The sequence below is a fragment of the Diaporthe batatas genome, assembly GCF_019321695.1.
Source record: "Diaporthe batatas strain CRI 302-4 chromosome Unknown Contig00015, whole genome shotgun sequence".
In the NCBI taxonomy this organism is placed as follows: Eukaryota; Fungi; Ascomycota; class Sordariomycetes; order Diaporthales; family Diaporthaceae; genus Diaporthe; species Diaporthe batatas.
The window spans coordinates 291994-308921 of NW_025408562.1; the positions used below are offsets into that span (position 1 = coordinate 291994).

The window sequence follows — 16928 nt, forward strand, 5'->3', positions numbered from 1 at the left end:
AGCTCCCATCTAGTTTTGTCCAGGCAAAGGATGGCATCATTCCTTGCACTCAGCAGCACTTGAGGGCTGGTGCAATGACAGCACTCGAGTCGACACGGACAGCAGCTACTTCCGCTCATCACTGGCAATTCGGAATAAACTTTCTTATGGAGCAACACCCTAGGGTATAATCTCTTATGGGACCACTTCCTATGGGACCCAATTGTTGTAAGTGATATACTTGTCACACTGAAGTTACATGAATTCAAAACGGTAACCTTGAATTGAGTCTCTTATGAAAGAAATACGCCATATCAAAACTGTCCATGTTTGGGACTAACATGTAGCTGCTTGAAAAAGCATCTCGGGTATCTTTTGTGGCAGTTGAGACCGGGCTAGAGATGAGAAGCAAGTATTTGGTACAAGGTGGATGGAAGCTACTGTGAGACTGCCCAGGTGTGCAATCGATTGTACGCACCTACCACACCTGCACTCAATCCACTTACCATCTTGATCCCTCTTTCCCTTTGCTCATCAGCCAGTTTGTTTGGCCGAAACTGTTGAGCGCCGTTTGCTCAACCACACGCATATTTTCTACCTCCTTTGATGGCCGCAACTCCACGAGATTCACCATTAAAGAGCCTCATTTTGGGATTATTACGCAACAAAATCAACACTGATCATCATAGCCATCCATTTTGGGGCCCAGGCTTCTGAATGGAGAACCAGCGGTATCTGGTCGTCATTGTGCCTCCGCAGGCAGAGGCAGCATTGCTGTCTCCTGGCGCGCGCCCATCAATCTTGATACCCTTCAACCCCGAGGCCATCGTTTCGTCTTTCGTCGTTGAGATTTGGAAACGCCTTGCAAGACATGACGGTGCCATCCCTCTCACAGCAGAGACTCACGTTGTCTCCCTCCACCTCGGTGGTGAGAATGGCCCAGCCATCGACATCGAAGACCGTTTGGTCGATATCATCGCCGATTCTCAGAGGCAAAAAATCTTCGCCGTCTTCAAAAACAAGAAAGATATCGCGACGGTGATACAGGCAACCACCCATGTACGAAATATCTTTTCAACGGTAGCAGCCCCCGAGCCCATTTCATTTGCTAACGCTCTGCTTGTACAGGTGGCCCCAATCTTGACACAACCGAGCGATCATGATACGGACAGCCTATCATTCCGTATCATCACCCCATCGACAACCAAGATTAGAGATTCATGTCCCATCCTGACAATGCCAATATCTGCCACTGTCCGCCAACTACATCTCAGCATCGCGAACACCCTGGGCTGCACGGGTCAAACCCAAGAGACAGTCGAAGGTTGGGAATGCAACTGCAACTTGGCCAAGGAGCTGGCTTTAGGATACTTAGATCTTACCCATTTCCTGGTCATTCGCGGAAAGAGCATTGTGGAGAAGTTTCCGCTCGAGGTTGCCAGTGTGGGCAGTCTGCAGCAAGCACTCTTCTCTAGGTTTGGCCAGGATATTGAGACGAGAAAAAGGGTCACGTACCATGGAGCAACACAAGACCAAGATGACAGCAGGACTTACACCAAGATACCCGTGGTCGCGATCTGCTCCAAACAACGGCACGTCCCGATCCACGCACGGGTCGAGCTGGATGGCAGCGACAGAACAAGACCACAAGTCCTTGATCTGCACACATCTGAGCTCCCCATCCATCCCGCCTGCTTCGACTCCAGCGTGGATATGCTGGGCCTCAGCGCTCTTGCAGTCAATGGCGTTGTGGACATTTTCGCTGTTTATCGGACGTCCTCCGCTCAGCTCCCTCTTCTCAAGGGAAGGTCGGCTATATTTCGAGACTTGGCTCACTGGGAGCCATCAATTGCCCAGTCTGATCGAGGCATGGCAATTTTCTTGTCTTCGCTGCGCGTCTTTGCCTCTATTCTGCAGGATATGCAGAGTGACGGTAATGCCCAGGATGCAGCTTACTACGTTTTTGACGAGCTCACCCAATTCCCCCCGGCACTTCGTTGTCTGCACCTACTTGTGAGCGGTCAGACACCTACAAGTTTTGAGTGCATTGCCCTGAGTCAAACAATTCTGGAGGTTCTCAGGAGTTACGTGGCGGTGGACACAATTACGCAAGATTCGGCTCGCCTTTTCGAAGGGTCACGTCTTCTGTTCGGGTATATTCTGGAGTCCGCCAAATCACTGCGCATAGACTCGGACACCGAGGTTCACAGCGATGATGAAGTAGCAAAGAAATTGCGTTATACTTCAGTCTTCTGCACTTACGACGTCCGTGACCACAAGACTCATGAAGCGGTCCTCCACGCGTTACAGACATCAGATGGTTTGATCGAAGAAACCCTTTTCAAGTCCCTCCAGGACGGAGGTTTATTGGCCGAGACTCATTTGCAGTCATTTCTTGTTCAAGCGGAGACTGAGCCGAGGTTGGCTCGCTTCGCTTTGCAAAGCGGTGGCACTTGTCCCGAGGTCCTCGTCTTATCTTTGGGTGCACTAAATAACATCTATGGCTCACAAACGGGTGCTCTCAGCCACGCTTGTGACCTCAATCAACTTCGCAAATTATTGCAGTTGGCTGAAATGTGCAGTGGAAACAACCTGGCTGTACACGGGCCTAGTCAACTGGCAGCTGCAATATCGCCATGTCTGACCTTCGATCGCAACGCACACTTGGCAGTATATACTGGCGAGGAGCCATGTGGTAGACCCGGCCATTCCTCTATCATTTTCCGACCACAGCACGGAGAAGAGACGATTGATCCTTCGGTGATGGAGCGGCTTATTGCACCAATTGTCAAATCTTATGAACAAGACGGATCCGCAGTTTTTGATGCCTACGGGGGTGCACAAGTACGGATAATTCAAGATCCAGATGAGATAATCAGTAAGTGATTCGGCATGGTTGCCAAAACATCCCATACACCTGCTATCCGATCTTTGAGAGCATTACTCATATTTGAATGACAGTGTTCTGCGTCGACTCCAGTTCCAGCATGGGAAACCTCACGGATTTCAGCGAGGTTAACGAAGATGACACTGGCATAAGTAGCCGACCACACCGTCTGATAGAGCAAGAACTTCACCGGGCATCGTCGTTAGAAGAGAGCAAAGAGGGCCTTATGGCCCACAACAGCTTCGAGGACATGATCGCCATTGTTGCCAAGACTTCCGGGCAATCCAAAGACAGGATGGCGAGAGAGGTCTTGTCTTTGTTTGCTTGTCTCTTGTGCTTGGAGATCAACGCAAAGGAGGACAACCTCGAGAGAGCACGAAGATCTGTGTCTTCAAGATATGTCTGGCATACAGCTATCCACACGCTGGAGTCTGAGCTGGGAGAACTGAAGGCTTTCGGTGCCAGCCTGAAAGCAAACGAGGAGGCCCTGGCCCAATTTCTGATGTTTCGGGCCAGTTTCCTGGACCTAGAAGCTGTCACGCGATGGAATTGGTCTTTCGGCGATCCAGTTCCTTTGGTATCTAGACCAAGAGGGCTTCCAGTCTTACCCGAAAGAATAACCGACGTTCCGAGCCACCTCAAGTGTCCAATCTCCCACGCGCTGATGGAAGATGCGGTGGAAGCCTGTGATGGTCAGACGTATTCTCGCAGCGCAATTGAGCGGTGGTTCTCAATACGACAAACATCTCCACTGCATGGTGCACCGCTTGACGACCTCTCCTTGAGGGTAAGACCAGATATTCGAAGCGAGGTCTTGTCCTGGATTTCTGGCCCCAGAGAAACGAATACTGTCGATGTCATTGCCGTGAAATTTGAAAGCCGGATTGGATTGTTTACAAGAATCGTCAAGCTCACGGCGACTTCGAGCGACCTTTACGTGCTTGCATACCGTGGGCTCAAAGCAGAATTCGAAGCATTCGAGCTTTCAGCCCACAATACGGGCACTCTGTTACCAAACAGGAACGTCACTGTGTCAAATCTCGGGCTGAAGAGTCTCGACCGCATCATGATACGGCTTCCAGAAGATACAGCTCCCTTGCAAACAGAATCATATGATTCTGGTAGGATGTTCCAAGATGACACCCCAGAGATGTGCCTTATGAAGGTCTACGAATACTTGTGTGAAGAGCAGCTCTTTGCATTCTGGGTCCGTGAGGACAACCCTGATTTGCTGCTTTCGGTCATTTGGATGTACTGGCGACACAAGCTTGACAAAGGAGTCTGTCCTACGCCCGAAATGAGAAGTGTCCTGACGAACGTGAGACCTTACGGTGATACTAGGAGATCCTGGACATACGAAAGTCCGCAGCAGACTGCAAGACTGTCACGTTTCCTCACATCGTGTCAATGCACCGGACGGCTAGAGCCCGAGAGGCTCTGCAGTGGAGATGGCGACGCCCGAATATCGCACTCCAGCCATAATGTCCTCAAGGTAATGATCGGTCCAGAACACGGGCGCAAACCCATAATTCGCCTCACTCGACTTGGTGTTCTGAAGCAAATGCTTGACGCACTCATCAATCGTATGTTGGCTTACAACTACAAGAATCATGTCGGACTAGTCGACTTCTCAAGCAATGCTCAAGTCAAGATGCCGATATCGCATGTCTTGGAGAACTTCAGACGCGCTACCCTTGAACTGAAGGCCGGGGGTGACACGGCCTTGTGGGATGCTTTGGCCCTTGCCGGGGATCAGATAGATCAGTATGCAACCAGATTCCCCAGTGCAAAGAAGCGCATCGTCGTTATCTCGGACGGACAAGACAACAAGTCGTCAACCAATACGTGCTACGGCATCGTCTCGAGCTTTCTGCGGAAAGGAATCTCAGTCGACAGCGTCTCAATTGGTGACGAGGACAATACGGATCTGCGCACGTTGTCATACATGCTTGGTTCATACAGATTCCACCCAACATCGTTGACAAACACACTTGCAATTTGCGAGATGGAGCCTTTCCTATCTCTGTCTCAGAGGCCACCAATTACTCTTCCTTTGCAGTGGAGCGGGGCCAACATTCAGACGCAGTTTAATTTATCAAGATATCGCGCCACGGCAACCTTGGTCACCGACGACATAGTTCCGCCAATCAGGGATCATCCGAATATGGCAGATAAATTTTGTCAGTTGACTTCTCTCGCCCCAGATGGCAATTCCGCAGTGTCTGCGACGACATCCAGCAATCCGCGTCGCGGGCTTCGGGTGCCGCGTCTGATGAATGAGATACGGACAATAGCAGCTCGTGGGGGTCACAGAAAATACGACATCTACATCAGTACAGCCGACGTGTCATTCTGGAAGATCGTCGTAGAGGGGCCAGAAGGCAGCCCGTATTCGGACGGGGCATTCCTGCTCTATCTCCACGCAGACGAGGCCTACCCGAGGCTCGCACCCAAGGTGCGGTTCGTCACCAAGATCAAGCACCCTAACGTGAATCTGCACGGCAGGATCTGCCACAGCATCTTTGACCGCGACTGGACCAGCGACACGAGCATGGGGACTGTCCTGGACACCATCTACGGGCTCCTCTACCAGCCCGAGTCCAGCGACCCCGTCAACACCACGACTACCCTGGGGTTCTTCCACGACCCCGTCGACTTTGCCGAGGAGGCTCGGGCGCATGCTCGGAAGCACGCTTCCAAGACGCGTGAGGGGTGGAAGGTTGAGATTTTGGGCCCGATGTGGTGGCTTGAATGAAGCTGGCTTCGCGTTTGGGGATGGACATGGTACCCCGATGAGACAGACCCTCTTGGTCTCAGTTTTTGGACTTGTACATTTTATCTTACCTCTCCTCTCGTGAATGGCCGAGGCCAAGATTCGAGTTTTAGAGTAAAGCATTTGCATACTTAAGTACATTGTCCCAAGATTGCTGAATGTGAATGTCTTGCTGACTTTCTAAGTCAGATGTGGATAGCACTTACCAAACGACCTCCATATGTGCAGTCTAACTGAACCCATCCGGATCAGAGGTCATGAATTACATTTCTGGCCACCGCTATTGTGCAAATTGAGTGGCTTCGTTCTCATTAATCCGTATACATTCCGAAGGCGTACGGTCCTTTCACACGGTGGTCAACACACACAGACCCAGCGTGTCATTGATCACAGGGAGCCTGCCGCGATATAGTGTTCGTCGTGTTTGACCATGGCCTTCCTATTTGGACATGCTTCTATAAATGCCGTCGCGTATGAGCACGAGCAAGTGGTCCCTGCGCAACAGCCTTCCCCATCTGTCCACGCCGAGCCACACTTCAAAAGAAGAGTCGGGACGAAAGTAGCAACCGTGCACAGCAGGCTGGCAGTTGTAGTTTGGTCCTGGGGCATTACGCCATGTGCAGGCCTGTACTAATAATGAGAACGTCACCCTTGTGCCAAAAAAGTAAATCTACAAAGATGAATCGGACGATTGTCGAAAAGTTTGTCTCACTAGCACGCCCGGTAATATGAGAGCGCCGAGGCCCGACCGACGCGCGGGGCCTGCATCTGGGAAGCACAGTAATATGTGCTGCGTGATATGGTTGTTTTTTGAAACTTCTGCAGGCGTGCCTGTCTGTTCCAGAAGCCACGTGATCCAGGGTGTATTTGGAGCATGATTGGTTGAGGGCAGGGAGTCACGGAGACGCGAATCACTTGCGCAAGCACAAGGCAGCCGTCGCATGGGAACTATCACGTCGGATTTTGCGCAAATCAGAACAATGCACGCAGATATCACAGGCAAGATTCCGTGAGGCGACAGGATGCTGTGGTGGTGTCAACTGGTACTAGGGTAGTAGACATGGCTCGGTGATAGTGGCGTGCCCCTTGACACGTCGCTGTTCGGACTCGGACCTGACGGCTACGGTACAGGCAGGCAGACAGACTGGCAGACTGGCAGAAAGGCTGACAGCAAAGTCTCATCCCGATCGGACGAGCAGTAGCCGGGCTGGCATCTGGAATGATGGCGTCAGTGACTCAGTCACTCTTAGGCATATCCGGGGCCTTAATAGACGCGCACATCTCGAGTCTGGTCTCAGGGTCTGTATTGTTGCTTGGCGTGCCATGCAGGCTGACGAAGAGGCTGGCAGGTTGGCAGGGCAGGGCAGGATCAGCAGCAGCGGGCCGGGGGGCGTTTTGACTGCCGGGCGGCGCCTGTGCCGTGCATGTGCATTGCGCATTGCGCCTCTCCGCGGCCGGGGGAGGAAGGGATGGGATTCCCAGATTGCCAGAGTTCGCTCTCCAGGTCTCTCCAGGTCTCCTCCCCGCCCTCATCCAGTCATTGGTGGAGGAGGAGGAGGAGGTGGGGCGGGGTCGGATCTCCAGGCCGTGTGTGGCTTTGGCCATCCCGCGTAGGGCAGCAGCCGTTGAGAAGGCGAGCAGACAAAGTTAAACACGCAGTAGCTTGGCCTTTCCGCCAGTCCGCTAGCCTGAGAGGCCGAGGGAGCGAGCATCCAAGGTTCGGACGACGGTGTTTCGGTTGCGACCCGACCACGAGGCAGGCAAGCAAAGACGGGAAGGTGCCATGGACCAAGGGCCACAGGTTAGAGCTTAGACGGGGCAGACTGCTTCCGGCCCTTGGACTGCTTGACAGAAGAGACAAGACTTCCCGACACACCTACCACTTGTACACCACCTTATTCTGCCACCACCACCTTAAACTGCCACCACCTCCTCCTCCGCAGCCGCCACTACAGGCCAGGCCAGAACAGGAGAGGACTTGAACAGGACAGGCGAGGACAGGACAGGACAGGCCAGGCCCCATCATCTCCAAACCTTGTCCACATGCCCACCTCCCACAATTGACCTCTCGGTCCCGAGCACGACCGCTAATTACTAACAACCTTGGAACCTTGGACGTTGTTATTACTGTGCCGCCCTTAAGACGGGGGAGCTCTAACCAACCTCTGACGGCGACAGCCACCGTCCCCGACGCGACATAGGACCGACAAACCACTCCGGGCAACAAGTCCTGGGGCCTGAGTCTTGGGTTCGGGGGCACACTGGTTTCACAGCTGAGCAGGGCGACTCGCTCGGGTCGCACTGCGTCGCCCTGGTGCCAGGTCGGATGTCTGCTCCTGTTCCTGCTCCTGTTCCTGCTCACGCCGAAGCTGCCTCTCCTGCCGCTGCCTCAGACGCGGCAATCCACGTCGCCATTGCAGACGAGATCGAGGTCGCTGCCGACGACACCCCTGAGCCCCCGATCCTGCCCCACGCGCTTGCAGGGGAGGAGCACGAGGACAGGGAGATCGAGACTCGGATCGAGACTCGGCAGCAGCAGCAGCAGCAGCAGCAGCACCACGACCACCACGACCACCACGACCAGGGCCAGGAGCAACCTCAGCCTCACCCTCAGCCTGGCCAGCATGAGGAGCAGCATCACCAGCGAGATCCTGATCCGCAGGGGCAGCATGATCCCCAGCACGCTGAGGACGGCGCCCACGAGGCATTGAACGGACATGGTTCGGGCTCTGGGCAGGAGAATGACGAACTCAAGGGCCACGGTACGTTACATTCATTTCCCTAGCTTTTCCATGTCATCTTTTGGCGCTTCCGACGACACGCTCTCATATCGTATACGCCCTCTCTGCTATTCTCCCTGCCTCTCGCGCTCCTCCCCGGCCCCCACTCTCTCCCCTTCCTGGCCGTCTCCCGTCGCTCGAGACCGCCAGGCTGGGTCGTCCGGCCCGGCCAGGTTGGGCTGGGTTGGTTTGTTGAGCTGCCCAAGCCCATGTCCATGTACGGAGCGCGGAGTAGGGCACGCCATGCCCATGCCCATGCCATGCCCACGCCGAGTCTGTGGTGTTTCCCATGCCCTGTCTCGCCTTGCCTGGCCGCGCGATCCCACCAAGCCATGGATCCCTCGCGTCCGCCGCTCACCTTAGCCCCATCATCCCGTCTGCTTGTTCGTGTCCTATCAGCATGTCATATCGGTCTGCAAACTTCCCACCGACAGACGCCAAACTCTCGCAAGGATTCTACCCAACGCCGCGCAACATCATGCCATGCCAACCTAACAACCCCGTTCGGATCTGCAAACCATGCCTCTGCGCTCCCATACGGGCTCCAATAGCCGGATGATCAACTGCCGTGATTGATCGGTCCACATTGGATGGACGGCGAGCAACACCGGCGCAACCAGGGTCTCCTCCTCCCACCTATGACCACCGTGTGTTCAATGTTCTGCGCCGCCCGCCGCCCGCTTGCCTCTCTGCCTCTCCGTGCCCCCCCCCCCAAGCCTCCCGCAGTCTCGGCCCAGGGGAGATGAGCCCATTATTGTACCAGCCCGTCCAGGTCGATCGCTGGATGCCCCGTGCAGACCAGCATTGTCCCTCCTGCTCATGCCGCTCCCAGTCCACCCGGGCCCAGATGGGACCCTCTGGCTTCTTGGCGCGAACACCTTCAACGGGAGCTTTTGCAACGGCTACCCGTTGCGCCTGTCCCCGTCACATGGCCGCCCATTCCCTCTTTACACTTTTCCCATGCGACTGCAGCTCCCGAGTTTGCCCCCCTCTCCTCGTCAAATGTTTCACAGCGACCCACAGCCAGGGAAGACAGGGTAACGCCGCCATGGGCACGGTGAAGGTGCTTGCTGCCGTCTGATGTCCCCAACGCTGCATCATCTTGGCTTGTGCTTGTGTTTGCTTCCTCCTGTGCTATGCTGTTGTGTGATCGCTCCCTGTCTGGCCCGTCTGTCTGTTTCTGCCACAGAAGCCCCCGCCTCTCCTCGTGTGCTGTGCCCTGTTTATATATATTTGGCATCTGGCATGTGCGCCCGTCCTCGAGATCACTTGTTTAACACCAGCTATGGCAGAACGAAAAGGCTCCGAGGGCGGCTCAGCAAGGCATGGCCACTCTGTGCCACCCGCCTCCTTCCGTAAGTCTGATAAGGTTCTCCCATCTCAAGGCACCGGACCACTCACTAATGCTGAGCCTCAGCAACACACAACTCCCCCAGGACATGGGTCCTGACACAGGCTCTATCGCCCCTAGCCATCAGGCTCATCAGGTTGCTGCTGGCCCACGGGGATTATGTCGTGGCTTGCCTCCCGCCGCATGAGATAGAGCACGAGGACAGGAGTGCCGATTTCAGAGAGCTCATCAACGAGTGCAAGAGCAGTCGCAGGGACCGTGAGGGCTGGAAAGACCGGATACGAGGCATCCGTTGCGATGGCCGCTCCATGGGCCAGTGCAGCGCGGCCATTGCCGAGGCCGTCCAGGTTTTTGGCCGCGTAGATATCTTGCTGTGCTGCAAGTTTGAATGTACGTACTGCCACCCCCCCTCCCCCCCTTGAGAAGGGGTCGAGGTGGATGATCACGTGCTGACCATGATCTCGTCTGCTACAGCCGTTGTCGGCACGGTTGAGGAGCTGTCGACAACAAGAGCAACACAGAACCTCGTCAGGGACCAGTTCGAGACCATCTTTTTTTCACAGGTCAATTTTATCAAGGCTGCACTACCACAACTAAGGGCGCAACACACCGGGCACGTTGTGATTCTCACCAGCATCGGTGGTCACATTGGCACGCCCGGCATGCCCACACATACAGCGGCGACTTGGGCGTTGGAAGGTTTCTGTGACTCCCTGGCTTATGAAATCGCGCCTTTTAACATCAAGGTGACGATCGTGCAGCCAAACAAGGAGATACAGTGCCTGAGCAACAAGATTATCATGGCGCCGCAGCTGCCGTGGTACGACAGCGAGATCAACCCGGCGCCGTCGGTACGCGACATGATGACCAATGTGCTCAACACAGACCCGGAGACGGCAGTCGAGCCGTCCGACACGGAGATCCTGCACCGCTATCCGAAGCTGCCCGCCTCGGCCACGGAGAGGCTGGTGATGGAGACGGTGCATGCACTTACGGCCATCGGTGGCCACGAGAACCCGCCGGCGAGACACATTGTGGGCTTTGAAGGAGCTGCCGCCGTGAAGGAGAAGCTCAAGACAGTCACGGAAGAGCTTGAGGACTTTGTCGAGGCGAGCGTGGCAGTCGATATCTTTGAGAGCCAGCTGAAGACCGAGGCCACAGAGGGCAGAGTCCATGACGCACCTTTACGTCCTGAAGCCGAGGGGTTGGAGGCGTTCGACTTTATGTCAACCTAATCTGCCAGCCAGGATACATACATTGCGCGAATTGCGCGGATCGCACCGGGCTACGAGACAAAAGATAACTTTCTCCTGTAAATAGAGTTGTACATTCATTGGAGATGTTATTATTGAGGGATCAACTTCACACCCCTGCCAAAACACAGCACTTGACAGTGGACCATGCGAGTCTGTTCGCCAGCTCCCAGCGGGATTACCAACACAGCTCAATAGAGTTCCGGGCCGCGGTCGCGGAGTTGGGTTGGGTTGCGTCGAGTTGGAGGCTGAAGACGGAGAAACCTCAGTGGCCGTTTGTTTCGTGGCCTCGCTTGGCGGGTAAGTGGTCCGTACGACGGAGCTGAAACGGGTACGGGGCGTTACTTGGGCACTAGTAGTAGATTCATTCTCGTCATTTGGAGAGGACCTGCAGAGTGCAGACACAATAGCCCCATTGACTAGGTTGATAGACGCTTGGACCAGGTCTTGGCATTGGACTCGACCATGTCTCTGGTGGAGGCTAGGAGTAAGAGAAGCGACATGGCCAGATAGCCTATCCGGGTGCATAGCTTAGCTGGGTCACTAATCGCAGCGAGCTCTCGAGTTGCCATCACCAACACGGCTCCGTGACCCTGGGGCCCACCACGAGGCCCGCGCTCTCGAGCCTAGCATACGCCCCTCGGTCCTCCTGTTTCGCCTGCAGTTGACGAGAAAGAACAACACAACACTCTCTGGGTTGCACCTGGGCTGCCCAAACGCCCCTCGCCCCTCGCCCCTCGCCCACCCGCGCCCAGTAGCTGCCGACATGCGCACCAGGCCACACGCGACTCCAACGATTGCTCCCAGATAGAGCTCCACGGACGGGGGAATGCTTTCAGAACCATGAGCGCAGACTCACTGCTGCCCATCGCCCCTGCGAGGGTCAAGGCACTGGCCCTCCCGCTGGGCCACATCAAGGCAGCCCGCTTCAACTCCTTCCTCGAGAGGCTCCACGCAGAACATGTCGTCCACCTCCGCGATGTCAGCGCCGACAAGCGCCCAAACAGAAGTATGCTGCGGCGCGCCAGCCCCTGAACCCGCCACGCCCAACGAGCTCACGCTGACCCTTTGTCGCCCCCGCAGACATGTTCTCCCCGCTCGCCTTCCCCGACGGCGCCGTCTTCTACGAGCTGAGCCCCCATGTCCCGCCCGCCTCGCACTCGGCTCTGCTGCCTTTCGACTTCTACAGGGAGCCGCTCGTGGTCGTGGGCATTGCGGACGGGGCCGAGCTCGAGAACGCCGCCTTCGACAAGAGACTGTCCGGGGCGACAACGATCGCCGAGACGAACTTGCTGGCGTTACAACAAGGCCTCAATGACCTGAGGGAGACCTATCACAAAGCATTAGTCCATAATGTCTTGCTGTTCGACTATGTGCACCCAGACGACCACCCTGTGGCCCTTCCAGATGGCATCATTCCGATACCGCCTCCTGCGCAGAGCAAAAGAACGACCATGCGGACCGTCATGTGCGACATCACATCGCTGTTGCTAGGTGAAATGACCTCCTTGGCCAAGTCGTTTGAGGCCTTGTCATATATCGAGTCGCCAGGGCAGACAACGGGCGCGGCGAACGGCGTGGACTCTGCCCTTGCCGACAAGCGACGGAACTCGCAGTTTGCGCTACCGATCGGCCGGTCCGCCTCAGCTAGCGGCGCCCTCGACCGGAGCCAGGCACGCATGTCAATGCCTGTGCCCTTCAAGTCTTCTCCGAAGGGGCTCGACTCGGCCAGCTCAACGCCAGGCCGGCCCTCGACGCCGGTCAAGAGTGGGCTCGCGAACCCGCCCACCACGTTCGATGACATACCTGCAGCCCAGAGTCCCGGGAGCCCCGAGTCAAAGGCACCCAGTAATGCTCAGTCGAACCGCAGCGCAAGCCAGGACCGGATTTCCGTGCATGGGTTCGGGTCTGGGGGCGTGAACGAGCGCTGGCGCAACAAGGGGAGGGCCAGGGTCACGATTCTCTTGGCCTCGATGTACCTCCAGGCAGGCCGGTGGACCGACTCACTAAAGGAGGCTATCGACGGCGCTACCGTTTCCAAATCGATTAACGATCATCTTTGGCACGGAAAGGCACTCGAGATTATCGTCATAAGCTTAATTCTTCTGAGTTTCGCCGGGGTGGAATATCAGGTCCCCCAGATTTGCATCACTCCGCCCGACAAAGGGGGGGCAAATGGTGTGCACGAGGAGAATGTGGATCCTAATCAGCCAAAGTACCTCCGCCAGTTCCAGACGGCCCTCCCGGACTTGCTGGACAGAATCCTTGCTCTATATTCTAGGATATCAGCAGAGCATCTTCCACCGCTGCCAATGTCCGAGGCCATCATCAGATTTTGCAGGATACTGGCAGCGCTGCACGTCGCAGATGGCAAGCTTGGCGGCCAATCTCTGGACATGATGATTTTCGGAACTGTCCCTGACAGACCTCTCACAACATCACCGAGACTGACCGTCAACCCGCCTCGGACGTTGATCGTCAACATTTTAATGCGAGCGTTCCCGGGGCCTGGGTCCGAGCTGCTGACCACGCCCGATCGTGCCTTGATCTTGAGTGGCATCGCGTCTGTTCTGGGGCTACTTGGATACCAAAGAAAGAAGGCCATGGTGATACGAGAGTTGATATCGGTCGTCATAGGGGGTCTGGTCGATGCGCGCACTCGTGGAGCTGCCGAGGTTGGCATTCATCCGGCCGCAGGGCTTGTGTCCTTGAACAACATCAACGGCCAGTCCAAAGGTGGCGTCCTCCAGCTTGCCGAGACTGACATCGAATCAGGAATTGAGTCGTTCCTGCAATTAATTATGAGAACGTACGGTGCGGTGGCTTTCGACACTCCAATTGGTACTGACAGTTCCACGGAAGACGAAACACTTGACCTGGACTCCGACGCAGCATGCCTGAGGCGGATACAGAAACAAGGTGCAGCTCGCCTGTACGGAATGCGGCAGCTGAAGCTTAATATTCTCAGGGCCTGCATCAACTTTTCCGAGGCGTTGCCCGACTTCGCGGGTGTCTTGAAATTCTCCAGTGATCTCATGCGGACAGCCGGCAGCGGCATTGCTCCTGGGCTTCGCCAAGAGGATGCAGCACCTCGGATATCGGTGGAGGAGCAAGTACGACTTATGACAAACATTTCCAAGACACACGGTCTCACGGAAAGGATAGGCTTGGGTCACATGGAGGCAGAATACTGGGATGAGTTCCTCCTCAGAGGCATCAAGCTCGACCCCATGCCCATCACCCGCACGCCCATAGAGCACGCAAAGACTGAGCTACCCGGGTTTTCAACGACCAGGACGTCTCAGGATGTCAACCCATTCATACACAACCCGTTCCAGAAGCTACCCGACAAGGTGGCCATGGTCAGCAACCTCATCGCCGGAGAGCCGGCAACGTTCAAACTTACAATACAAAATCCTTACGACACCGAGATAGACATTGTTAGCGCACGCCTAGCCACTGAGGGGGTCGAGTTCGAGTCCAACGTGGAGAAGGTTGTCATTGGGTCCTACCGGACGCAATCAATGCGGGTCACTGGCACTCCCAAAGGCTCAGGCTCCCTTCGCGTTACAGGCGCAATAATACGCGTACGAGGATGCAGGGAAAGAAGGTTTCCTATTTTCTCGGATGCTTGGTCCCCGGGCAACGAGGTCAAAGTGAAGGCCACGGGGCTCGAAGCACTCGATTACCACATGTCTCTGCCGGTGCCATCTCATCCTCTCCCAAAGCCCCACCAGATGGAGCTGAATGTCATTACACAACAGCCTGTGGTGGTAGTCAAGTCAACGACCCTCCCCCAGTCCTCAGTCATGATTTTAGAAGGGGAGCGGCAGACATTTTCGGTGACGCTCCAAAACCTTTCGAGCACACCGGCCGATTTCCTCCTGTTCTCATTCCAAGACTCCACCCAAGGACCGCTTCAAGCGGCCCTGAGCAACCGAGATGCAACGCCAGCCGAACTCTATGAGTACGAGCTCATCTTGGCCAAGAAACAGGCCCTGCGCCTCTCAAAGGCTGTTAGCAAAAGATACATCGCGCCTGGCGACACTGCAACATTCGAGTTTGAAATACTCGGCAAGCCAGGTTTGACAAACGCAATAGTCCAAATCGATTACGCTCACTTCGGGGTGCCGCCCGAAGAAGTTGAGCAGAAATTCTTCACGCGCCAGGTGTCGCTGAACATGACGGTCACCGTCAATGCCAGCGTCGAGATCGCACGGATGGACGTGCTTCCTCTCCATGGAAGCATACCGCAGCCATTATGGGCAAGGACAAGCAAGAGCAGCGGCCAAAGCCATGTGCTAACTTCAGACAAGTACTGTCTGCTGCTGCTTGATCTGCGCAATGCCTGGCCAAGCAACATGATCGCGCACCTTGAGGTTGAGGACGGCAGTATCATCGAAGAGCACATCCTGCCTGGCAACACAAGCCGCGTGATCGTGCCGGTGAAAAGAATATATCTCGAAGACCCACACGCATCAGTACCAGCACTCAACCCGTCGCGCCAGCGGCAATTTGTGGTGAGCACCAGCCACATCTCCCCAGACGTCGAACGAGCCAACCGCGAGGCCTTCTGGTACCGCGAGAAGATCCTCGACACCATCAAGGGCACGTGGAAGACAACCAGCAGGCCCACGCGCACCGGGACCATCGAGCTCCGCAGCATGCGCCTCACGCCGCGGATGATCGAGGCGGTCAAGGTCGACGAGGTGGGCATCGAGGTCTCGGTGGAGGACCCCTCGTCCTCGGCGACGCTCGCCTCGGACGCGACGAGGACCAAGGCGCAGCGCACCTCGCGCAACACGGTGAGCGTCGACGACTTTGTGCAGATCCGCGTGCACATCACGAACCGCACCGAGGCGCCGATCCACCCGACGCTGCGGCTGATGCCGGCGCTGTGCCACCGCCCCCTCAACGTCGCGCTCGACTACACGCGCAAGCTGGGCTGGAACGGCACGCTGCAGCAGTTCCTGCCGCTGCTGCCGGGCAAGCAGAGCGCCGACGTCGTCGTGGGCGTGACGGCGCTGTGCCGCGGCGAGTTCGAGATCACGGCGTCGGTCGAGGAGACGCAGGTGTGGCGGCCCACCACCGACGAGGAGCGGCGGCGCGAGTCGGCGCGGCGCAGCGGGGGCCGCCTCGGCGCCGACGGGCGGCCCCGGTCCGCCACGCAGGAGCTGCATGACCTCGTCCTCGGGGCGCGGGAGAGGCGCATCTGGCACTCGCGGCAGCCGTGCCACCTTGTCGTTCGGGACCAGGAGGAGTAGGGCTGGCCTGGGCCGGACGGTATTGGTGATGCTGTGGGGCTGTCTGATACGAGTGCGAGTGATGATAGCGCTGGGTTCCATGTTGTCGAGTGTCTTCCGGATGGCACTGTGGAGTGAGATGGTGGGGGCCGGTGTTTTGTATAGGCGAGGGAGGGTGTCTAGCTAGCTACCTGAGTTGGTACTTTGCACGCATGGATAGATGGAGGTTAGCGCGTATTTGAAATAGAGAATAAGCATTTGAACAAGTGTTGTTCTTTCTGTTGTCTGGATTTATTATCCGGTTATCTACGAGTGGTTTCGTTCTTCATCCGCATACATTCCGGAGGCATACGGTCACTTCACATAGTGGCTCAAAGACCCAGCGTTGAAAAACGAAAATAAAATTAAAATTAAAATAAACAACAGTGTAAGAAGACTCTACCGGTACTTGGCCTCAGCTTCGAGCCTGTAGACCAGTCTCGGGCCCCAGCGACCCCACAGGTTTAGTTCGAAATCTTGTAAGGGGGTGCCTCGTGTTCTGTGCCCTGCTCAGGTAGTATCGTCCAACATCGATTGGATCTGATGGATCGGACTTGAACATGAACTGGCAGGCCATGTCGTCGAACGAGGCAGGGCGTTTGCCTGTGTGCCTCTGAGGATGG

General features: G+C 56.0%; 3 protein-coding genes across 3 annotated transcripts; all 3 read left to right on the forward strand.

Moving 5' to 3' along the window:
• Positions 1 to 696: 696 nt before the first annotated feature.
• KVR01_011359 (uncharacterized protein) lies at positions 697 to 5621 on the forward strand (the record flags this gene model as incomplete). The annotated part of the gene is made up of 2 exons (XM_044785611.1): positions 697 to 2857; positions 2941 to 5621. 2 exons carry the CDS (start codon positions 697 to 699, stop codon positions 5619 to 5621), a joined length of 4842 nt encoding a protein of 1613 aa, XP_044639734.1.
• A 1518-nt stretch (positions 5622 to 7139) lies between these two features.
• KVR01_011444 (uncharacterized protein) lies at positions 7140 to 11228 on the forward strand. Its single transcript, XM_044783989.1, has 3 exons — positions 7140 to 9774; positions 9837 to 10160; positions 10245 to 11228. The coding sequence occupies exons 1-3, from the start codon at positions 9705 to 9707 to the stop codon at positions 11003 to 11005; spliced, it is 1155 nt and encodes a 384-aa protein (XP_044639819.1). The 5' UTR covers positions 7140 to 9704; the 3' UTR covers positions 11006 to 11228.
• A 154-nt stretch (positions 11229 to 11382) lies between these two features.
• On the forward strand, positions 11383 to 16569 carry KVR01_011407 (uncharacterized protein). Its single transcript, XM_044784533.1, has 2 exons — positions 11383 to 12032; positions 12107 to 16569. The coding sequence occupies exons 1-2, from the start codon at positions 11867 to 11869 to the stop codon at positions 16285 to 16287; spliced, it is 4347 nt and encodes a 1448-aa protein (XP_044639782.1). The 5' UTR covers positions 11383 to 11866; the 3' UTR covers positions 16288 to 16569.
• The last annotated feature ends 359 nt before the right edge of the window (positions 16570 to 16928 follow it).

What these genes read in the sequence shown, in the direction of transcription:
- KVR01_011407 (XM_044784533.1), top strand. Translation starts at nt 11,867, where the DNA reads ATGAGCGCAGACTCACTGCTGCCCATCGCCCCTGCGAGGGTCAAGGCA. An exon ending in CGACAAGCGCCCAAACAGAA is followed by an intron (nt 12,033 to 12,106) that starts GTATGCTGCGGC and finishes TCGCCCCCGCAG; the next exon opens with ACATGTTCTCCCCGCTCGCC.
- KVR01_011444 (XM_044783989.1), top strand. Translation starts at nt 9,705, where the DNA reads ATGGCAGAACGAAAAGGCTCCGAGGGCGGCTCAGCAAGGCATGGCCAC. An exon ending in TGTGCCACCCGCCTCCTTCC is followed by an intron (nt 9,775 to 9,836) that starts GTAAGTCTGATA and finishes GCTGAGCCTCAG; the next exon opens with CAACACACAACTCCCCCAGG. An exon ending in GCTGTGCTGCAAGTTTGAAT is followed by an intron (nt 10,161 to 10,244) that starts GTACGTACTGCC and finishes CGTCTGCTACAG; the next exon opens with CCGTTGTCGGCACGGTTGAG.